The sequence below is a fragment of the Erinaceus europaeus genome, chromosome 13 (assembly GCF_950295315.1).
Source record: "Erinaceus europaeus chromosome 13, mEriEur2.1, whole genome shotgun sequence".
NCBI classification, from domain to species: domain Eukaryota; kingdom Metazoa; phylum Chordata; class Mammalia; order Eulipotyphla; family Erinaceidae; genus Erinaceus; species Erinaceus europaeus.
This window is the reverse complement of record NC_080174.1, coordinates 71196854-71221006: the sequence shown is the minus strand read 5'-3', so window position 1 is coordinate 71221006 and position 24153 is coordinate 71196854. Positions and strand designations below refer to the sequence as shown.

The 24153-nt window shown below is 43.9% G+C and overlaps 1 protein-coding gene across 1 annotated transcript in view; it reads right to left on the bottom strand.

Annotated features, from left to right (window-relative positions):
• The window catches only part of SHISAL2A (shisa like 2A), a 30790-nt gene extending 7069 nt beyond the window's left edge, over positions 1-23721 (bottom strand). The window contains exons 1-2 of the mRNA XM_007534481.2: positions 23153-23721; positions 12508-12647 (exon numbers count right to left, since the gene is read on the bottom strand). Of these exons, the coding sequence (XP_007534543.1) occupies positions 12508-12647; positions 23153-23334 (322 nt within the window). The 5' untranslated portion in view covers positions 23335-23721. The remainder of the gene's footprint in view (positions 1-12507; positions 12648-23152) is intronic.
• Positions 23722-24153: the final 432 nt, after the last annotated feature.

The following is a 24153-nucleotide window of genomic DNA, read 5'->3' as shown; positions in this document are numbered from 1 at the left end:
TGATGTTGGCTTCATAGAAGCTGGCAGGGAGTATTCCAGTGTCTTCAATCTTCTGGAAGACTTTTAAAAGTAGAGGTATTAGTTCTTCTTTGAAGGTTTTGTAGAATTCATTTGTAAAACCATCTGGTCCAGGACTTTTATTTTTGGGGAGATTTTTGATAACTTTTTCAATTTCATTAGCTGTGATGGGCCTGTTCATGTTATCCACTTCCTCTTTACTTAGTTTTGGAAGTTGGTAGGTATCTAGGAAATTGTCCATTTCTTCCAGGTTCTCTAGCTTGGTGGCATATAGTTGTTCATAGAAGCCTCACATGATATGTTGAATTTTTGCAGTGTCTGTTGTGATATCTCCTTTCTCATTTACTATCCGATTTATTTGGGTCTTCTCCCTTTTTTGTTTTGTGAGTCTGGCTAAAGGTTGGTCGATTTTGTTTACTCTTTCGAAGAACCAACATTTACTTTCGTTGATCTTTTGTATGGTTTTCCTATTCTCAATGTTATTTATTTCTGCCCTAACTTTAGTGATTTCTGACCTTCTCATTGCTTTAGGGTTCCTTTGTTGTTCTTCTTCTAGGTCTTTAAGATGTGCAATCAGGCTGTTTATTTGTGCTTTTTCTTGTTTCCTAATGTGTGCTTGTATAGCTATGAACTTCCCTCTTAGGACTGCTTTAGCTGTGTCCCAGATATTTTGATAGCTTGTGTCTTCATTTTCATTGAACTCTCAAAACATTTTGATTTCTTCCTTGATTTCCTCTTTGACCCAGAAGTTGTTAAGAAGTGTACTGTTGAGCTTCCACATTTTGGCACTGTTACTAATCTTTTTTTTTTAATATTTATTTTATTTATTTATTCCCTTTTGTTGCCCTTGTTGTTTTATTGTTGTAGTTATTATTGTTGTTGTCGTTGTTGGATAGGACAGAGAGAAATGGATAGAGGAGGGGAAGACAGAGAGGAGGAGAGAAAGATAGACACCTGCAGATCTGCTTCATCGCCTGTGAAGAGACTCCCCTGCAGGTGGGGAGCCGGGGTTTGAACCGGGATCCTTATGCCGGTCCTTGTGCTTTGCGTCACCTGTGGTTAACCCGCTGCGCTACAGCCCGAATCCCGTTACTAATCTTTTGTTGGTTGTTAAGTGTTAGTTTAATTCCACTGTGGTCTGAGAAGATGCTTGGGATGATTTCAGTGCTCTTGAATTGGCTGATGCTGTCTTTGTGGCTTAACATATGGTCTATCCTTGAGAATGATCCATGTGGATTTGAGTAAAATATGTATTCCAGTTTCTTGGGATGACTGACTCTGAAAATGTCCAATAGTTCTAGTTTATCTATCTCTTCATTTAGCTCCCTTATGTCTTTACTGATTTTCTGCCTGGATGATCTGTCCAGTTGAGAGTGGGGTGTTGAAGTCCCCTACTATGATTGTGTTACTGTTAATATATTGCTGTAGCTCTTTCAGTAGAAGTTTGATGTATTTAGATGCCTTCTCATTGGGTGCATAGATGTTAATAATTGTTAAGTCCTCTTGATTGACTGATCCTCTGAGCATTAAGTAGTGTCCATTCCTATCTTTTTTAATCTTATCTATTTTAAAGTCTATCATGTCAGATATGAGCATAGCTGTTCTGCCCTTTTTTGTGGGCCATTAGCTTATATGATAGTTTTCCATCCTTTCACTTTAAGTCTGTGTTTGTCTTGTTGAGTTAAGTGGGTTTCCTGTACACAGCATTTTGTTGGGTTGTGTTTTCTGATCCATCTTCCTACTCTGTGTCTTTTAATAGGTGAATTCAGGCCACTGACATTTATTGATATCAAAGATTGAAGATATTTTAACGCCATTCTTGACGAGTTTTAGAGTGTTTTGATATATGTCCTATTTGTGGTGGTCTGATTGTTTATAGGAGACCTTTCAGAACTTCTTTCAGGGCAGGCTTGGTGATGGTTGCTTCCTTCAACTGTTGCTTGTCTGAGAAGGTTTTGATGCCTCCATCTAGTCTGAATGACAGTCTAGCAGGATATAGTATTCTTGGCTGAAAGCCTTTCTCATTGAGCACTCGACAGATATCTTGCCATTCTCTTCTGGCCTGTAGTGTTTGTATGGAGAAGTCTGCTGCTAATCTTATGGGTTTTCCTTTGTAGGTGACTCTTTGTTTTTCTCTTGCAGCCTTGAGGATCCTTTATCCTTATTCCTTTCCATTCTAAGTATGACATGTCTTGGTGTCTTTAGGTCTGGGTTAATTCTGTTTGGGACCCTCTGGGCTTCTTGAATCTTTATGTCTTTGATGTTGTCTAGACTAGATAAATTTTCAGCTATTATGGCCTGGAAAATGCTTTCTTCCTCTCCTTCTCTTTCTTCCTATGGTATGCCAATAATGCATATACTGTTTCTTTTGAAGTCATCCTATAGGACTCTGTTGTTGTTTTCAGCATCTCTTAATCTCTTTTTGAGATCTCTTACTTCTTTTTTAGTTGTCTCTGATTCATCCTCAATCTTGCTAAATCTGTCTTCAGCCTCATAGATTCTATTCTCTCTGCCCTCTACTGTTTTCTGGAGTTCATCTATTTTGTTGCCCTGCTCTGATACTATTTGAGCTTGTTCAGCTAGTTGCCTTCTTAGCTCAGCGATTTCAGCTTTCAGCTCTCTAGTAACTATGAGATAATTAGTATTTTCTTCCATATTCTCATTTGTTGTTCCTGTATTTCTGATTACAATTTTTTCAAATTCTTTACTCACTCCTGTTATTATTTCCTTAGCTAATGTTTGGATGTTGAACTCGTTGTTTTGTGCTTCACCCTCTGGAGGACTTTTAGCTGGACTCTTGTCCTGGTTCGATTCTCCAATATTTCTTCTTGTTGTTTTAACCTTTTTATATATTATGTTATGAGTTCCCTTTATCAGTACTTTTCAAATTATTGATCACTATTGCCTGGATTGACTTGTGTCTAAGTAAGTTAATTAAAGGGTTCACAGTGACGGAAGTTAACAGTTGTTTCAATAGTATTTAAATCTCTGAGTTGGAGCTCAGTGGTTTAAAAGCCTCTTTTTTTTTTCTTCCCTGTAGGCTATGGGAGCCTGAGGGCTTTTAAACTATAAGTAGGCTTCTTAGCTTAATCACTGACTCCTGACCAAGAGATAAAGCAGGGTGTGGCAGAGATAATCCAGTGGTTATGCAAAGAGACTTTCATCGCCCCTCAGCTATGCCACCGAGGTATAGGTATTCTCCTGAGTTTCCTGGTTAGATTTCTGTCCCCTGGTGTTCCTCCCTGTCGCTGCTCCAGATTCTGAGGGTAGTAGCAATGGAGACTCAGAGTTGCACTTGGTGAGTCTCTGGGGAGTCCTCTCCTCCCTTAAGCTGTCCCCTTGTTGGTGGAGCAGACTGGAGGTGGTGTCTCAGCTGATAAACTGCTGAACTGTTAGCAGTCACTTAATCTCTCCTTAGGCTCCTCTCTCCTCTCTGTCACCAGACACACATGTTTGTACTCACCGGTGATTTACTGGGTTCCTGCGGTCATTCTAGTCCTGTCTTGTTTCAGTCCCAGGTGGTCTCCTTTGGTATTCCTAGTTGATCCGGGAGAGGAGAGGAGAGGAGAGGAGAGGAGAGGAGAGGAGAGGAGAGGAGAGGAGAGGAGAGGAGAGGAGAGGAAAGAAAGCAATCTGCTGCTCATAGCTCCGCCTCCGGAAGTTGAATCCTCGTGAGCTCTTTTCTGATCCCAGGGCTACACATATTTCTGCCTCTTCCTTTGGCTAATGAATGATGGAAGCTATTAAACTTCCACCATACTGCCTAACAGCTGGGCCGAGGAGGTCACTTCTTTGCAAAGTTAAGTAGGCTTTCTCCCCTAACCAACAGGCACTAAAAGGAGGAAGAACCTGAAAGGTAAATGTAACAAATTATGTGTGAAATCACATTAAAAGATTTGTGTCTAGCTGAAATGTGCTGGTACAGCAATCTTCTCTGATTCATCTAACAACTCTGAGGTACATATGTATTACTACTTTGTTCTAAATAAATAACTGAGGCCCAGCCAGAGAAAGTCAACAGTGACACAGCTGGTAAGTTCTAAAACCAGGATTTACTTTCCTTTCTGCTTGATTCCAGAGCTTGGACTCTCCCACAGAATACACATACCCTTGATATAGTTTGGGGACTGTCATAAGTTTGGGGGAAGGGGAGATGTAAGGACATTTAAGACAGAGGGTTTGTTTTTGTTTTTTTCTTTTTAAAAAATATTTATTTATTCCCTTTTGTTGCCCTTGTTGTCTTTTTTTTTTAATTTCTTTATTGGGGAATTAATGTTTTACATTAAACAGTAAATACAATAGTTTGTACATGCATAACATTTCCCAGTTTTCCACACAACAATACAACCCACACTAGGTCCTCTGTCATCCTTCTTGGATCTGTATTCTCCCCACCCATCCACCCACTCCAGAGTCTTTTACTTTGGTGCCAAGCCCTTGTTGTCTTATTGTTGTTGTTGTTGGATAGGATAGAGAGAAATGGAGAGAGGAGGGGAAGACAGAGAGGGGGAGAGAAAGATAGACACCTGCAGACCTGCTTCACCGCCTGTGAAGGGACTCCCCTGCAGGTGGGGAGCCAGGGATCGAACCGGATCTTGCGCTGGTCCCTGTGCTTTGCGCCACGTGCGCTTAACCCCCTGCACTACAGCCCGACTCCCTGTTTTTGTTTTTCTATCAGACTTATTACTGGGGTTCAGTGCCTGCACAACAAATCCACTGCTCCCAGCAGCCATTTTTTTCTTTTCTTTTTGATTTTATAGAACAGAGAGAAATTGAGAGGGAGACAGAGAGTGCACACTTTACCAGGGTTTGAGGCCCCAGACACCACATGGGAGAAGTATCCGTAGGGGGGAGTTAAAGGAGTGGTGGAACAGTGCCATGGTCTCTCCTTCTCTCTTTCCCTCTCTGTATCTCACCTTTTGTCTTGAGAAAAGAAGAGGAAAGGAAAAGAAATGGAACAACAACAACAAAAAAAACGTCCACAGGGAGTGGTGGAATTGTGTGGGTGTGAAGCCCTATTCAAACCCTGGCGGCAGCTTTGTTTTTCTTTAGTAAGTTTTTAAAAATTTTAGTTTTAATATTTATTTATTTATTTTCTCTTTTGTTGCCCTTGTTGTTTTTCATTGTTGTTGTAGTTATTATTGATGCCATCGTTGTTAGGGCAGAGAGAAATGGAGGGAGGACGGGAAGACAGAGAGGGGGAGAGAAAGACACCTGCAGACCTGCTTCACCGCCTGTGAAGCGAGAGACTCCCCTGTAGGTGGGGAACCGGGGGCTTGAACCGGGATCCTTACGCAGGTCCTTGCACTTTGCACCACCTGTGCTTAACCCACTGCACTACTGCCCAGCTCCCTTTTCAGTAATTTTTTTAAGTGCAGCTTTTTAAAAAATATATTTATTCCCTTTTGTTGCCCTTGTTTTTTTGTGTGTTATTAATGTCGTCGTTGTCGGATAGGACAGAGAAAAATGGAGAGAGATGGGGAAGACAGAGAGGAGGAGAGATAGACACCTGCAGACCTGCTTCACCGCCTGTGAAGGGACTCCCCTTCAGGTGGGGAGCAGGGGGCTCGAACCGGGAACCTTCAGCAGGTCCTTGCGCTTTGCGCCACGTGCACTTAGCCCGCTGCGCTACCTCCCGACTCCCCCTTGATAGTAATTTTTGTGAGCACTGCATATGGTGATGCCAGGGAGCAAACATGGAACCTGACTTTCAAGTTCACTGTACAACTATTGAGTTATTTCCTCAAAACAATTCTTCCCCATTAAAAATAAATTAATCTTTATTTATTTATTGGATAGAGACAAAAATTGAGAGAGAAGGGGGAGATAGAAAAAGAGACAGGGACATGCCTACATCACTGCTTCACCACTTGCAAAGCTTTCCTCCTGCAGGTGGGGACAGGGGCCTGAACCTGGGTCCTTGTGCAGTATAACATGTGCGCCCAAGCTGGTGCACGCCCCCCCATTTGTTTTTATTACATGTATATAGGATGGACTCACCTTATTCATCTCACTTGCAAAACAGGTTGATAATAACCCCTGGCAGAATATCTGAGCAGATTAAATAGAAAAATATGTCTTTAGCACAATGCCCAGAACAATATTAAATATACGGTCACCCTTTTAATCAAGTCAATTCCTCACAAGAGCCAAAGTAAGAAAGTTATGCATCTCAAATTTGGGGGGCATTATGGAGATGGGGTGATGGGACAGTATGTAACAGCAGGGCAGGGCCTGGGAGATAGCATAATAGTTATGCAGAACATCTGGGTATCTATGCAGTTGTTGGGTTTTTTTTTTTTTTGTCTTCTCCTCCTCTTCCATTTGCTCCTCCTTCTTAGAGAGAGAGAGAGAGAGAGACACATGAGGATGCCCACTTTCCTTTTCTTTATTAAGTTTTAATGTCTTTTAAAAATATTTATTTGTATCATAGGACAGAGAGAAATTGAGAGGAGAAGGGGAAACAGAGGGGAAGGATGGAGAGGAACACCTGCGGCACTACTTCACTGCTCATGAGGCTTACCTCCTGTAGGTGGGGACTGAGGGCTTGAACCCGGATCCTTGCATCTGGTAATGTGTGTGTTCATCAGGTATGCCATCACTCAGTCCCAAAAGGCTTTTTTTTTTTTTTTTGACTCCAGGGTTATTGCTGGCACTCAGTGCCTGCACCACGAATCCACTGCTCCTGGAGGCTATATTTTTTCCCTTTTTGTTGCCCTTGTTTTATCGTTGTTGTGGTTATTTTTATTGTTGTTGGATAGGACAGAGAGAAATGGAGAGAGGAGGAGAAGACAGAGAGGGGGAGAGAAAGAGAGACACCTGCAGACCTGCTTCACCGCTTGTGAAGCAACTACCCTGCAGGTGGGGAGCCGGGGGCTCGAACCGGGATCCTTATGCCAGTCCTGGTGCTTTGCACCATGTGTGCTTAACCCACTGCGTTGCTGCCCGACCCCCCCCCCCAAAGCCCGTTTTTCATATACTCTGTCCCACTCTCTCCCTGTCCTTTCTCTATAGTCAGCAACCAGGGCCCCAAGATCCCATGTAATTAATAGTAGGCTTCAGTTTCTAAGAGATTGGGGTAGATATCCCAGTTCACCAGCTGCGTGGAACTTGGCCAGTTCATTTCCCTTGGCTGAACTTTGGTTTTCTCTGCTTTATCAGGGAATAACATTCTTCTACATATCCTGTTAAAGAGGAGGACAGCAACTAGAAATGGAAGTCTGTATGAAGGGTAAAGATCTGAAGAATGTGACAGAGGAGATCTATAAACTGTCTCATGCGGAAAGAGGCAGAGAGGAGACAGGCTAATGCTGTGGCTTCAGAGGGAGGAGACAGAAGCATTTAATGCATAAAGATAAGATTTAGGGATTGAGTTTAGCAAAAGGAGAGAGTGCTGCTGGAAGTTATCATTTAGTGAAAGGTTGGGAAATACATTTTCCATCTTAAAAATAAGCAGAAAGCAAGAAGCCTCAAACTCTGATAAGTAGTTAAGTAGTGAACAGCTGGAAGGGGGGTTTCGCTCAAAGGGAACAAACTTGGGGGACAGGAAGTGGCACACCTGGTAGAGTGCCTATTACAATTCAGAAGGACACATGTTCGCCATCCTGGTCCCCACCAGCAGGAGGAAAGCTTCACAAGCTGCAGGTACCTCTTCCTCTCTCTCCCCCTTATCTCCCGCTTGCCTTTCAATTTCTCCCTGCCTCTATCCAAACTAAGTGAATATTTCAAAAATAAAACACAAAAGGATGAACTCTATTCCTTTTGAATCAGAAAGGCTGGGGATGTGGGGGCCAGAGACAGGCAAATACTGGGCAGTAATGCAGTGGGTTAGGTGCACATGATGCGAAGTGTAAGGACCAGGACAAAGATCCTGGCACGAAACCCCAGCTCCACACCTGCAGGGGGGTCGCTTCACAAGCGGTAAAGCAGGTCTGCAGGTGTCTATCTTTCTCTCCCCCTCTCTGTCTTCCCCTCCTCTCTCAATTTCTCTCTGTCCTATCCAATAACAGCTATAACAATAACAACAAAAAGGGCAACAAGGGTAACAAAAAAGGGGAAAATGGCCTCCAGGAGCAGTGGATTCATAGTGTGGGCACTGAGCCCCAGAGATAACCCTGGATGCAAAATAATAATAATAATAATAATAATAATAATAATAATAATAATATATAATGAAATCATCTCTTATGATTCATATCAGATGGGACTTTAAGGAATCATGTTAAGTTAAATAAGCCAGAAGGAGCGGGATGACATCAGATAATCTCACTTATAGGTGTAGCTTACAAAAAAAAGAAGAAAAGGCAAAACACAGAGTGAAACTTGAGTTAGATATGGACTGTTGCAGCAAGGCTGAGAACATGGTGGAGGGAGGGACTGAGAGGGCACTAGGGACTCAATGCACAATGGTGAAGGAAAACCTGGGTTGGTGTCAGGAATGGTGTGCAGATACCTATCACGGAAAGAAGAAAAATTAAGGTTGGCATAGATAGCATAATGGCTATGCAAAGAGAGTCTAATGCCTAAGGCTCCAAAGTCCCAGGTTCAACACCCCATTCCACCATAAACCAGAGCTGAGCAGTGCTCAGGTAAAAAAGGAAAGATGAAAAATTGCACTCTTGTGACAACTGTAAAATCATTACTTGTAAATCATTACTTCAAACAACAAAGCCAAACTTTAATATCTTTTTTAATTATCCTGTTACTAGGATGTCTCTCCTCTGTCAAAGTTGTTTTGTTCACTCTTGCATTTTCACACACTTAATTTTAGAATCAGACAAGTCTAATGAAATTTTTGTTAGGACTTAATTTATATTTAATTTGGCAATAACTGATATGTCTGGCTAGGGAAGTGTCTTACATTCATGAGGTCTGTGTTTGATACCCAACACCACATAAAAACTACACATATACACAAAAGAGAGAAAAATATAATAAAGGGAAGAACAGTGCCTGCCCCCCCCATACCTAATTATTGTCTGGGGAGATGATGTAATGGCTGGAAGAAGGACCAGAAAGCTGGATCAGGGAAGAGAGTAGCTCCCAAATATGGAAAAGGGATATAAATATTGTTGACTGTAAACCCCACTGATTTAATCTGATCTGGGGCCCCTATTCAGCTTAGGAGCCTATGTGACCTCTGCATACCTGTAGATGTGAGCTCACAGTCTGTGGTCATAAGTAGGAACGTTCCAAGCTGCCCCAATATCTATACCCATCTTCCTCAGGTGTAGCATAGAGTATATTGTCCATCCTCCCTTCGGAGGATGGAACATTTTCTACCATTGTTGATCCAAGTTGAGGGCAAGGTCCTATGGGGGCCCACAAAGGGGTCTATTGTGTTGTTCCTGATATAAATGACTGGTAACAATGGAGAGAGGGATTTATTCAAGGTCTAGGCCCATCATGCCTGTTTGGGAATCTCAGGACTCCCTGATTAGGGCCCCAGCTGATGGGGTGGCCTGATAGTGACTAAAGAGTCATCGTTAAAGTATGCCAGTCTCTTGCCCTTATTCAGCTTTTGCAGTCCTTGCTTTGATGAAGTTAGCTTTGGAGTGAGTGAGAGAAATATAATAGGAGGTAGGTGAGGAAGTTTCTCTCTCATACCTATTCACAATGAAAAGAGAAAGAGAAATGATGTGTCCATGACGAACCTTACTATCCAGGTAAGGCAAGTTCCTTTTATGCCGTTCGTTAAGTAGCTTACTTTTATGCCTTTCACTAACTTTTATAATTTTTTTTTCTATAAAAGTTGATGCTTGTTGGGCTGGGCCATTGCACACCTGGTCAAATGCATGTACTACCATGCACAAGGACCCAGGTTCAAGCCCCTGATCAGTAGGGAAGATTCACAGGTGATGAAGCAGTGCTGTAGGTGTCTCTCTCTCCTCCTCTCCCACTTCCCTCTCAATGTCTCGCTGTCTTATCTAATAAAACAAGGTTTAAAAAGAGGAAAACAGGTGGAGCCAAGATTGTGACTTGGAGGCAGCTGCTGGTGTGAGCACAAGCAGCGGCTTGTGACCTAGAATTCACTGGACAGGGTAGGATACTGGGCCATCAGCAGGAGGGTGAATAAGGGGTCCTAAGTGTGACACCAAGGAGGGGTCCTATAGTTTTTGGGTTAGAAAACGGGGAAAAAAGAAAGGAAATCTTTTGATTATTTCTCAATCTCACCCCCCCAACCCCAGAGCCAGACCCTGGGGGCTGGAGAGCTTCTCGCTGAGCTATTTTCTTTACCAAGATTCCCAGCTCACTAGGGGTATCATTCTAATCCTTTTTCTTTTCTTTTCTTTTCTTTTTTTCTCTAAGTGTCTGGAGCTCTATCTGAGCAATAAAATATCTGACCAATCAGAGCCTCATCCTTGCCTAGAGGTTTTTTTTTTTTTTTTTTTGGATATTTCTTACAACTGGCTGTCTTTGCTTAGGCTGCCTGAGCCAATCCAGAGCTGTCCAAGCTACAGACTGACTGTTAGGGTTTTTTACTCTATTCTATTTTATTATTACTATTATATATACACCTATACCTTTACCCACCCTCCTTCTTCAGGTTGACCAAAATTAACTGTTATTGTTTCTTCCATTGCTAGGTGACTGGGTGTACTATCCATTGTGAGAGGAAATTGTTTTACTCTACCTCTCCCTCCACTCTCCTTTCCTTTTTCCCTCCTCCTAGCTAATTAAAAAAAAAAAAAAAACAAAACTCTTTTTCCTTTCACTGCTCTTTCAGTCCTACATTTTACTAGCTGTGACCCTTTGAGCAAGTCACCTAAACTCTTCCAACCTAGATGTTCTTAGATGTGAGGGTCATCTGGCTGCGACATGTCACCCCATTGATCGCCAGGGTTGATAAGGCTGATTTGAAAGGCTAGGCGGGTGTCTCCTTCCTCCCTCACTGCTCTAAGTGTGTCCCTCCCGAAGCTGCATGCTCTGTCAGTCGAAGAGGATGGCCTTCCCTGAATAGAGACGGACCCGTCTTTGGATCCAGGGTATACAAGTAGCTGCGCTCCCCTCTAGAACCTCCAAACAAGCTCTCAACCTAGATGTTCTCATTTGTAAAATGGAGATAATAATAGCCCTTTCAAATACTATCTGCCTAATTACAGTAAAAGATCCTTTGCCAATAGGAACTTGCATCTTTCGAGTACCTTGCAGGAAGTTGTAAAGACATGTGATAGACCTTCTTTTTTAAATATTTATTTTATTTATTTATTCCTTTTTGTTGCCCTTGTTTTATTGTTATAGTTATTATTGTTGTTGTCATCATTGGATAGGACAGAGAGAAATGGAGAGAGGAGGGGAAGACAGAGAGAGGGAGAGAAAGACAGACACCTGCAGACCTGCTTCACCACCTGTGAAGCGACTCCCCTGCAGGTGGGGAGCCGGGGTTCGAACCGGGATCCTTATGCCAGTCCTTGTGCTTTGCGCCACCTGCGCTTAACCCGCTGCGCTAAAGCCCGACTCCCGTGATAGACATTTTATCCCTTTGAGGCTCCAGATGACCCATGATAATGATTGAATGCAGAATCCAGAAAGCAAAAAAAAATTATTGGAAAATAACTATAGCTAGTTTCTGAACAAATTAAATGTGGTGCCAGTAGTTTTTCTTATTAACTCTATTTCTGAGTAATATTAATATTAGTTTGTATTCTCAAAGGCTGAAACTAAAAAGTATCTTACAACATCCAAGGAGAATGTTGACTATAACAGGCTATTTTGATAAAAACTGAGTACATGAAAAGTTTGAGGTGGGGATGTTCAGATCACAAACCTCTGGAGAAATGTGCTGCTCTCGTTGAATATTCTGAGAACATTCATGTGGCAAACGTTCCAAATACCTTTTCTTTTTCTTTTTTTTTTCCTCCAGGGTTACTGCTGGAACTCGGTGCCTGCACTATGAATCCACTGCCCCTTGGAAACCATTCTTTCCCTATTTTATTGCCCTTGTTGTTGTTGTTGTTGGATAGGACAGAGAAAAATCGAGAGAGGAGAGACAAGGGGAGAGAAAGATAGACACCTGCAGACCTGCTTCACCGTTTGTGAAGAGACTCCCCTCAGTAGGTGGGAAGCCGGGGGCTGGAACTGGGATCCTTACTCAGTCCTTGTGCTTTGTGCCACGTGCACTTAACCTGTTGTGCTACCACCTCTCGACCCCAAGTTTCTTTTCTTTTCTAATATTTATTTATTCCCTTTTGTTGCCCTTATTGTTTTATTGTTGTAGTTATTGTCGTCATTGTTGGATAGTATAGAGAGAAATGGGGAGGGGAGGGGGAGACAGAGAGAGGGAAAGAAAGATATACCTGCTTCACTGCTTGTGAAGCAACCTCAGGGGGCTCAAACCCGGATCGTTAGGCTGGTCCTTGAGCTTTGCTTCACGTGCGCTTAACCCGCTGCGCTACCGCTTGACTCCCCCAAGTATCTTTTCTAAAGAACTTTCCTCTCAAAAGGTACTAGAATGTTGAATACAAGGAAATCTTGTGCTGTCTTTCTTACCTGTAGTCTGTAAACTTAAGCCTGGGTCCAATTTTGTGTGAGGCTTTGAGTTGATGAACAAGTAACAAAGCACACAGGCAGTGATGATGAAGGCCAGGAGGACCACTGCTGCTATGGATAGGCCGACCAGAGCGCCGATACTGAGGAAAGAAGACCACAGGGAGCTGAGTGTCAGCAAGGAGAGATCTGGAAGGTAGCATCTTAGAGAACTGCAGGTGTTACAGGAATAACTTGATTCTGCAGTGTTTGCCATTTCCACTTAACTCAAACAGGTTCTCTGTGCCTAAGCTGGGAAAAGAGCGAAAACTACATACACACTTGCCACATACATAGCGTGACATAATTCAGTACCTCCACATACTAGAGACTCAGTTTGCTCCTTCTCTTCTCCCTCTATTTTTTTTTTTCCCCTCCAGGGTTATTGCTGGGCTCGGTGCCTGCACCATGAATCCACCGCTCCTGGAGGCCTTTTTTCCCCTTTTGTTGCCCTAGTTGTTGCAGCCTCGTTGCGGTTATTATTGCCATTGTTGACGTTGCTTTGTTGTTGGATAGGACAGAGAGAAATGGAGAAAGGAGGGGAAGACAGAGAGGGGGAGAGAACGACAGACACCTGCAGACCTGCTTCACCGCCTGTGAAGCGACTCCCCTGCAGGTGGGGAGCCGGGGCTCGAACCGGGATCCTTACGCCGGTCCTTGTGCTTTGCACCACCTGCGCTTAACCCACTGTGCTACCGCCGATTCCCTTCCCTCTATTTTCTTTATTAAAAATTTATTTACTTATTCCCTTTCGTTGCCCTTGTTGTTTTATTGTTGTAGTTATTATTGTTATTGATGTCGTCATTGTTGGATAGGACAGAGAGAAATGGAGAGAGGAGGGGAAGACAAATTGAGGGAGAGAAAGATAGACACCTGCAGACCTGCTCCACCGCCTGTGAAGTGACTCCCCTGCAGGTGGGGAGCCAGGGGCTTGAACTGGGATCCTTATGCTGCTCCTTGGGCTTCTATTTTCATCAACCCACTTTTTTAATTAAATTTTTTTAACATTTATTTTTCCCTTTTGTTGCCCCCTTGTTGTTTTATTGTTGGAGTTATTATTGTTGTTGTTGGATAGGACAGAGAGAAATGGAGAGAGGAGGGGAAGACAGAGGGGGGAGAGAAAGATAGACACCTGCAGACCTGCTTCACCACTTGTGAAGTGACTCCCCTGCAGGTAGAGAGGCAGGGGCTGGAACCCGGATCCTTAAGCCCGTTCTTGTGCTTTGCGGCACCTGGCTTAACCCACTGCACTACCACCCGACTCCCCTTCAACCCGCTTTCACCCCAAGTAGCTAGAGATGAGCAGACCACTATTTCTTAAAGATTAAGGCACACAAGTGCAATGCCATTCATTGTATTTGACAAGAGTGATGCTCTGGTTTTCTCTCTCTTCTCTCTCATTAATAGACACATCATGTTTTAAAAAAATGGGACAAGAAAAGAAAATGAAGAAGAAAGGAGGAGGAGGAGACACACTAAATCTTCTAGTCACAGGCTAATTTCTGACCTAGTCTCTGCTAGCTCCTCAGGCCCATATGAACTCCAAGTTGAGAATACTTCCCTATCACTGGTTCTGCCCCAAACAAGGTTTTAATCATCTTTTCTTTACACTCTTGGCATTCTGGTTCATCTGAAGATCATGGTCTTTCTTTTTTTCCCACAACCCCTCCCCATGATCTCCACATAGAAATTTCACTTGACTTTGAATGCTTATTTCAAGTGTCTCCTTCTCTGGGTGAGGAGATAATGGATATGCAAAAGGACTTTCATGCCTGAGGCTCTGAGGTCCCAAACCCAATCCCTAGCACAACCATAAACCAGAGCAGAACAGTGTTCTGGTAAAAATTAAATTAAAAAACAAAACAAAACAAAAAACAAGTGTCTCCTCCTCAACAATTGTTTTTTTTTGATAGGACAGAGACATTGAGAGGGTAGAGAAAGAAAGACACCTGCAGACCAGGTTGACCATTTGTGAGGTGGCTCCCTCCAGGTGGGGAACTGGGGGCTCAAACCCAGATTCTTGCACTGGGTTCTTGTGCTTGGTACTATGTGTACTTAACTGGGTGTGCCACTGATAGGAAATTTCCAAAAATTTTAACCTTATAATATGCTTAAAGTATGTGCTTATAATATAGTGGTATATGATTGTGATGCATTTGTAAGAAGGCCTAAACACAGAAGAGAATAACTGAGAATAAAAGGTTAAGAATGTGTAGAAAGACGGGTATGTGCAGAAACTTTGAGTCAGGGCAGCCAATTGTGTGAAAGTGGAAGGTCGAAGTGAGTGGAAACAAAGATAGAAGACAGAAAATCAGATTGAACTTCTGTAAACTGAACAGTAGATAAGTAGAGCAGAAGGCCAGACCTAACTGTGTTATAGTAACCAAGGTTACTGCCATGTTTTGTCTATTTTGTCTTTAATTGCTTGTCACATCAGCTTCTGTGACCCTGTCTAGCTTCTACCCTCCTAAAAGGTATTCCTCACCACCACCCCCCCAAAGTGGTGTATCTTATGCTGAGGCTAAAGATAACAGTAACCAAAACTAACTGCTGGTGCACTTCTGCTAAACAGAAACACCTTAGAATTTTGGAGAGTCCCTCTCCAATGGTTAAAGAAATTAGTGGATGGGACCCAATGGTAGCACCTCGGGTTAAGAGCATATAGTAGGAAGCGCAAGGACCTGAGCAAGGATCTGGTTGGAGCCTTGTGATCCCCACCTGCAGGGGGTAGCTTCACAAGCAGTGAAGCAGGTCTGCAGGTGTCTGTCTTTCTCTCTCCCTCTCTAGCTTCCCCTCCTCTCTCCATTTGTCTCTGTCCTATCTAAATAATGAAAAAATAGGCACAGGAGCAGTGGATTTGTAGTGCAGGCACCGAGCCCCAGTGATAATCCTGAAGGCAAGATAATAATAATAATATGAAAAGAAATTATTGGCTACTCCAGCAATGAGAGAGTATAGAGCTATTAAAAGCATGTTGCTAGAGCTAGGTGGTGACACACCCAGTTAAATGCACATATTACTATGCACAAGTACCTGGGTTCAAGCCCCCACTCCCCACAGGCTGGGAAGAGGCTTTACAAGTGATGAAGCAATGCTGCAAATGTCTGTCTCCCTCTTTATCTCCCCTTTCTCCTTCAATTTGTCTTATCAAATAGAACCAATAAATAGTATTAAAAAATTTAAAAAAACATCCCTTTGGAAGACTGTATGGAGAGTTCTTAAATAAAAGTGGAATAAAAAACCAAAAATAAATAGCATGTTTTAAAATACTAGTTAAGATCAAAGGTGAATTCTGACAAGATAATATTAAATGGAAAGAGAAGGTACACTACTGTGTTCATAGCACAGTCCCGACTTAAATAAATAAGCGAGCGTATACTTGACTGTAAGCATACTCAGACACACACAGAGAATTATACTGAAATGCGGGTAGGCTATCTCTGGGCGTATCATCTACTGTGGATTTTTTGCCTGTGTTCCAACAGATCTTGTAAGTATAGCACATTTTGATTAGGGTTTCAGTTGTCAACATCTATATCTCTTTATCTGAAAGCTTTGGAGCCCAAACAATCTGTCTGTACATTAAGCATGTCAAAAGTACAGGGAAATCAAGTTGAAAAACAAGATCAAAAGAGAAAACACAAGTAGAACCAGAACTGGAATTGGCGTATTGCACCAAAGTAAAAGACTCTGGGGTGGCTGGGTAGGGGGAGAATACTGGTCCAAGAAGGATGACAGAGGACCTAGTGGGGGTTGTACTGTTATGTGGAAAATTGGGAAATGTTATAAGTGTACAAACTATTGTATTTACTGTCAAATGTAAAACATTAACTCCCCAATAAAGAAATAAACAAAAAAAAGTACAGGGAAATCAATGCCTCTCTTTTTTGGATCAGTGTATATATAACCAATGACAGGCAGAAATTGGGATGCGTGAGGTGTGTATCTCCTACACTATTTTATCAGGTGTCCAAAAAGAGTATGGAATGTAATTATGTATGGCACGTAAGATAAAATGATTTTTTAAAAGAGTAAATAAGAGTAGCTACAATGTCTGACCACCAATTCTGCGCTCTAGCCTTTTGACTTTTCTGGTAGAAAAACAGACAAACAAAAAACTATTGACAGTGGGTGTTTGGAAAGTGGACCAAACATGTGACCAGCTGCTTCTCCACAGGGAGTCTCCACTTCCCTAGACCTGCTTTTAAAAACAGCACTTTTCCTCAAACATTATTCAAGCAAGCAATATTTTGTTTTGTTTTGTTTTTTATACCAAAGCACTATTCAGTCTGTTTTTGGTGGTAGTGTATGGTGGTAGTGTATGGGGGGGGTGGAGGGTGGGAGTGGGTGGGTGGTTTAAACCTGGGACTTTGGAACCTCAGGCATAAGAGTCTCTTTGCATAACCATTATGCTATTTACCTCCTCCCAAATAAACAGTGTTTACATGGAGAATTTTGTTTTCAAATGGTGACTTTTCAGAAAGAACCAAATGGAGTTTACAGCAAAGCAGGGTGTCTATCCTGCAGTAGTGGGCTCTGTTCCAAGCCCACCAGAAGATTTAGTCCAATGCTGGCAATATACTGATCACATACATGTCCTGAAGACCCTCACTACCCCTCCCCACTCAGCAGCTGACTGTAATGTTTATTATCCAACCAGCTGTCTGTGATGTTTATTATCCAACCCAGGAAGCGTCAATCTTTCTGGATAGAACCTTCCAGCTGTCCTTGGGATCACAGGATGAGAGTACATCAGCATCTAGTAAGTCCTCAAGTAACAGTAACTATGACTAAACCAAAGGGCCTTTAATGAAAGGAGGTCCTTAAACAGCAGGAGGGTTGCTTTTTCTTTTTTTCCCCCCTCTCATCAACACAATTACACTAAACAAAACACTGTGATTGAAGGACTTGCACTACAGTGTAACCTTAGAGGTCAGTCCATCCAACCCTCTACCTTACTGTCTAAGCCACTTAAGTCCTCAGTTCAGAGCTCAAGTTCAGTACAGGGGAAGGGATGGTAGTAAGGGAATGGTGCTCTGGCTACCTGGAAGACAGGTGAGGGTAGTGAGTGGTTGTTTGTTTGTTCATTTGTTTTGTTTTACCTGAAGAGCAGGTTATAAGAGAGCCAGGCTAGATTGAGGCAGTTGTGTGCTTGGACAAGCCTGGTCTTAGGGCCAGAGTTTATTTTATTTTGTTTTTAAATATTTATTTATTTATTCCCTTTTGTTGCCCTTGTTGTTTTATTGTTGTAGTTATTATTGTTGTTGTTGTTGATGTTGTCATTGTTGGATAGGACAGAGAAATGGAAAGAGGAGGGGAAGACAGAGAGGGGGAGAGAAAGACAGATACCTGCAGACCTACTTCACCACTTGTGAAACGATTTCCCTGCAGGTGGGGAGCCGGGGCTTGAACTCAGATTAAGCGGGTTCTTGCGCTTTATACCATTTGCACTTAACCAGCTGTGCTACGGCCCGACTCCTCAGAGTTTATTTTTTTAATTAATCTTTCTTTTTGGGTTATGGTTGTTGTCACCAGGACTTCACAATTCTGGGCCAAATTTTTTAGGTACAAAGAGAGTGATAGAGAGGTTGTGGGGTCAAAGGAACCCTCCTGCACTGCTGGTGGGAATGTCAATTGGTCCAACCTCTGTGGAGAACAGTCTGGAGAACTCTCAGAAGGCTAGAAATGGACCTACCCTATGATCCTGCAATTCCTCTCCTGGGGATATATCCTAAGGAACCCAACACATCCACCCAAGAAGATCTGTGTACACATATGTTCTTAGCAGCACAATTTGTAATAGCCAAAACCTGGAAGCAACCCAGGTGTCCAACAACAGATGAGTGGCTGAGCAAGCTGTGGTATATATACACAATGGAATACTACTCAGCTGTAAAAAATGGTGACTTCACCGTTTTCAGCCAATCTTGGATGGACCTTGAAAAATTCATGTTAAGTGAAATAAGTCAGAAACAGAAGGATGAATATGGGATGATCTCACTCTCGGGCAGAAGTTGAAAAACAAGATCAGAAGAAAAAAAAACAAACACAAGTAGAACCTGAAATGGAATTGGCGTATCGCACCAAAGTAAAAGACTCTGGGGTGGGGGTGGGTGGGTGAGGAGAATACAGGCCCAAGAAGGATGACAGAGGACCTAGTGGGGATTGTATTGTTATATGGGAAACTGGGGAATGTTATGCATGTACAAACTATTGTACTTACTGTTGAATGTAAAACATTAATTCCCCAATAAAGAAATTAAAAAAAAAAAAGAAAAGGAAAGGAAACGGCCACTAGAAGCAGTGAGTTCATTGTGCAGATACCAAGCCCCAGCAACAACCCTGGTGGCAAGAAAAAAAAAATGTTCTGATTGACAATGTCAAAGTACCCAGGTTCCATCCCCTAGTTTCCACCTTCAGAAAGAAGCTTCATGAGTGGTGAAACAATGCTGCATGTATCTCTCTTTCTCTCTACCTATCATGCCTCCCCTTGCAATTTCTCTTTATCCTACTAAGTAAATAATTTTTTTTTCTAAGTTTGATTAGTCACAGTTAGGGCTGGTGAAATAGCTCACTTGGACAGAGCACTACTTTGCCATGTGTGCAACCCAGGTTCTAGCTTGGCCCCCAATGCACTGAAGGAAGCTTCGGTGCTGTGGTCTCTTTCACTGTCTGCTGCTCTGCCTTCTCTGTCTCTATATGGAAAGAAGGAGGGGGGCCAGGTGGTGGCACACCTGGTTAAGTGCACACATTACAGTGCACAAGGTCTCAGGTTTAAGCCCTTGGTCCCCACCTGTAGGGGGAAAGCTTCACAAGTGGTGAAGCAGGGCTGCAGGTGTCTCTCTGTCTTCCTCTCCCTCTCTACCTCCTCCACTCCTCTCACTTTCTTTCTGTCTCTATCTAATAATAAATAAATCAATATATAAAAAAAAGAAAGAGAGTGATAGAGATAGAGAGACCCAGGGATAAAAAGAAAGCCACCACACATCAAAGCTTCCTCTAGTACACTGGGGCCCTGGGCTTGAACTTGCGTCACATACAGCAAAGCAGGCACATTTTCCAGGTGAGCTGTTATTGGATGGCAGGATTTTTTTTTTTATCCCAGTTTTGCTGCTTGCTTTCATAGGGGCATTCCCAGAAAGAAACTTCCTCTCTTTCAAGGTCTCATCTGTAAAACTGAGAGCAGAATTTCTAATGTGTATCTAGTCCATGTGTAGTCTGAAGCAATGCTTTTTAAGTCTCAGTCTGTTATGACATTATAGAGGGTCTTGGACAATTCACTTTCATATTGAGGTTCACTCCAGCCACCTAGGACCAGCAAAATAGCTCACTTGGATAGTGTGCTGCTTTGCCATGTGCAAGACTCAGATTCAAACCTGGTGCCCACTTCATTGAAGGAAGCCTAAGTGCTTTGGTCAGTCTCTCTCTCTCTGCCCCTCCCTCTAACACCCCCCCCCCCATACCTTTCTGTCTTGCTTTTTCTATTTGGAGTGGCATGGTCCTAGAGATGACAAAAAAAGGGAAAAGGGGTGGGGTGGGGCAGGTAGTGGCACACCTGGTTAAGCGCATATGTTACAACTTATAAGGACCCAGGTTCAAGCTCCTGATCCCCACCTGCAGGGGGAAAGCTTTGCAAGTGATGAAGCAGGGCTGCAGGTGTCTCTCTTTCTCTCTCCCTCTCTATCTCCCTCTCCCCTCTCAATTTCTGACTGTCTCTATCCAATAAACAAAGATAAAAAATTATTTTTAAAGTCCCTCTTTATGAGCACCTACACTGTGGTGTGTGTGTTTTACCAGAACACTACTCAACTCTGGTTTATGGTGATGCAAGGGATTAAACCTGGTACTTAAGGACTTCAGGCATGAGACTTTCTTTGCACAGTCATTCTGCTATCTACGCTCTCGATACGGAAGTCTTTGCAGAAGCATTATACTATTACCTCTAACTTGAAATCACATGTGTAAGACACTAGCTCAAGACAGAAAGTTCACATGCATTTTCTTCACAATAATTTTATTTTAATTTTTTGTTATTTATTTTATTGCCACAGGGTTATCCACTGCTCCCAATGTTCATTTTTTCCCCTTTCTTTATTTGATAGGCCAGAGAAAAATTAAGAGAAGAAGAAGCAATAGAGAGGAAGAGAGACAGAGGGACATCCTGAAGCACTGTTTCACTGCTCATGAAGCTTTTACCCTCTGCAGGCAGAGTGCAGAGGTTTGAACTGGGGTCCTAGAGCATAGAAGTACATGCACTTAACCAGGTGCGCTACTGCCTGGGCCCCTTTACAATAATTTTATGAGACAGATACTGCTGTTGTCATTTTAAAGATTGAAAAGAGAGTGAGAGGGGCCAGGCAGTGGCACATCCTGTAGAGAGCACAGATCACCAAGTGCAAGGGTCAGGGTTCAAGCCCTGAGTTCCCACCTGAAAGGGGGTGAGGAGCTTCTTGAATGATAAAGCAGTGCTGCAGGTATCTCTCTTTCTCTCTATTTCCCCATTCCTCTTAGTTTCTCTCTGTCTCTATCCAGAAGGGTGGATTCATCATACAGGTACAAAGTCCCAGAGATAACCCTGGTGGCAAAATAAATAAGTAAAAGAGAACTTTCATACCCCAGGCTCTGAGGTCCCAGATTCAATCCCCAGCACCGTCATAAACTAAGGCTGAGCAGAGTGCTCTGGTATCTCTTTCTCTTTTTCTCTGTATCTCTTGCTAATAAATAAATAAATAAAACATTAAGAGAGGTGCATGTCATATCTCTCTGAATGGACTGCCAGCACCTCAGCAGTGGAGAATAATAGATTTCTCTGTCCCTAGTGCCTAGCATAGCACCCGGCACAAAGCACAGAGTATCATGAGTGAATGAATATATGTATGAGCAGAAAATAAATTCATGTAACTCTCTGGGTTACAGATAGTAGCTGGCTGCCCAGGGTTGAAAAACTTAGCCAGGAGAAAATCCTTTCCAATTACAGACTGAGCTGTCTAGAAAAAGCAGTACTATCTATAACTGTCGATGATACACATGAAGTTGATTTCACCTCTTTATCTCAATTGGTCCTTGACCTAGGTGGAAATCAGAGCAATGTTTTATCAACCTCATATCTGATATGATGAAAAGAAAGAGCTTCAGAGACATTTCAGTAGCAGATCATCCTTTCCCATCCAGAGGGCATGCAGCCTTGGCTCACATACTTCCAGACACAAGAAAATCACTGAGATGGCCCCTGCAATTTTTCATATATTTTTAAAATTTTATTTATTTATTTATTTATTTATTTATTTACAGAGAACCAGATCATCACTCTGACATTTTCTATGTCGGAAATGGAACACAGGGCCTCATATACATATGTCCAGAATTCTGCCTCTGTACCACCTCCCACACTGTGGCCCCTCCACTTTTTTTTTAAATTTTATTTTCCACTTTGCTGCCCTTTTGTTTTTATTGTTATAGTTTTCATTGTTGTTATTGATGTTATCGTTGTTAGGACAGAGAGAAATGGAGAGAGGAGGGGAAGACAGAGCGGGGGAGAGAAAGATAGACACCTGCAGGCAGACCTGCTTCACCGCCTGTGAAGCGACTCCCCTGCAGGTGGGGAGCCAGGGACTCGAGCCCCTCCACTTTTGCTGATGCTTGTTTTCCCGAACGAGTTCAGGATCAGCTCCTTTTATCTGGCTGAGGCTTTTGGCGACCCTGAAATATGGAGACCTATTGCCCTCTTAGCCCCACACTTAGGTTCTAGTAATTGCAGCACTATAACCACCTTCCCTAAACAAGAGAGGGGAAACTGAGGTCCTCTGGGTGGGGACTGACCCACCACATCGCAATTCTATTAATAGAGACTAAGCTGAATCTTACTTATGTCATTTTGGCTTCTATTGTGGAGAATGGACTATGCACTTATCATAGGACCTAGTGCATGCTAAGTGCTCAATCCGGGTGACAGAGAGAATGACTAAGTATCAGCAGGAAAGGAAGAGCAGAAGCTGGATTGAGTTTGGGGTAGAATTGGGGATGCAGGGTCAATGAGGGGTGAAGGTTTAAGGCTGAGGTTTAAGTTAGGTCTAGGCAGTGTTCTGAAGAGTGGTAGGGTCTCAGGGGAAATTGGTGTCGGTGATGGAGGAAGGGTTGGGGTCAGTTTGGGAGAGTGGATAAAGTCAGGGGTAAAGTCCACATTGATATTAAGAAGGGGATCCAGGTGACTATTTGTATGAAGGTGGAGTTGAAGTTTCTTGTGAATTCTGGAAGATGAGAGTTGGCTGTTGGGTATGTAATTGGGGGAAGGGGTTGAGTTGAGGGTGGTGGAGGATGATGTCTGGAGTGAAGCTGGAGTCAAAGTATGTCAGGGTGGAGTTGGGGTGGGGTTCAAGCATGACTATGAATAATGCTTGGGGTCTAAGGGATTGGAGCTGAGAAAGGGTTCCAAGGGGAAGCTTGGTTGGCTATAGGGTGACAGCAAAGCTCAGTACTGGGCCTGAGGGGTTAGGTGCTGGTCATGGGCGGGCTCTTGCATAGGGCTGAGGGCTGAGTACTGGGCTGAGGATGGGGTGAGGAGGCTAAAACCGGAGTGGGGCGAAGGTGGGGTGAGGGCCAGGGTCGGTACCTGAGCCACCACATGTAGCTGTGCTCGTAGGGGAAGAAGCTGTGCGGGTCGTCGCAGCAGTACTTGTGGTCTCGGAAGCCGCAGCAGAAGACCGCGGCCGCCTCGCCCCCCGGCCGCGGGCAGCTGAAGCCGCGCACCAGCTCCTGCTCGGCACTCACGTAGCTCGTGCAGGCGCCGCTCATCTCGTCCCGCTCGCTCGCAGCTCGCTCGCTGCCGCCGCCACCTCTGGCCGCAGACGGGGTCAAAGAGCACAGGGCGGCGGGGAGGGCGGTGCGGGCTCCACCGAGTCCGGACTGAGCTCGGGAGACAGAGACACCCGGACAGGTAGAGAAGAGCAGAGAGACAGATGGAGACAGACTCGCAGAGAAAGACACCCTGGGAGGCACGGAGATGCAGCGGACTGAGAGAGGCGGACGGGGAGGAGGGAGGAGAGGGGAGGAGTGTGGCGGAGGTGGGAGTGGAGAGCGGGGAGGGGGCGGGAGCCCGCGCCGCAGCACCCGGGGGAGGGCGACCTGCGGAGCCCGAGGACTCTGCTGCCCCGGGAGCCGCCTGGGCGCGTCTGCACGCGCTCTGCCACCACCCGCCCCACTTACTGCCCAGTGTCTGCACGAGGCCGCGCGCTCTGAGCGACGCCACTTGTGCGGGGTGGCAGGGCGGGAATTTCACAACTGTGTTGGGCACCGGGTTGGGCTTTGGGCATCTCGGGCAGTTGCAGGCGAGGAGAGCGCCCAGAGGAGCGAGCAAGTGGCCAAGCTGGAAGATCTGCATGGAGATCTCACTCTCCATCCCCGAACTCCTCACAGCTACCCAGAGGGCCAGGGATTTTCTGGCCTATTTGATAAATAAAAACTATGGATAGGGGTCCAGCGGTAGCTCAGTGGGTTAAGCGCACGTGGCGCGAAGCACAAGGACCGGCATAAGGTTCCCGGTTCGAGCCCCCGGCTCCCCACCTGCAGGATGACTCTACATCTACCAGCGAACTTCCCCTTCCCTCTTTTTCC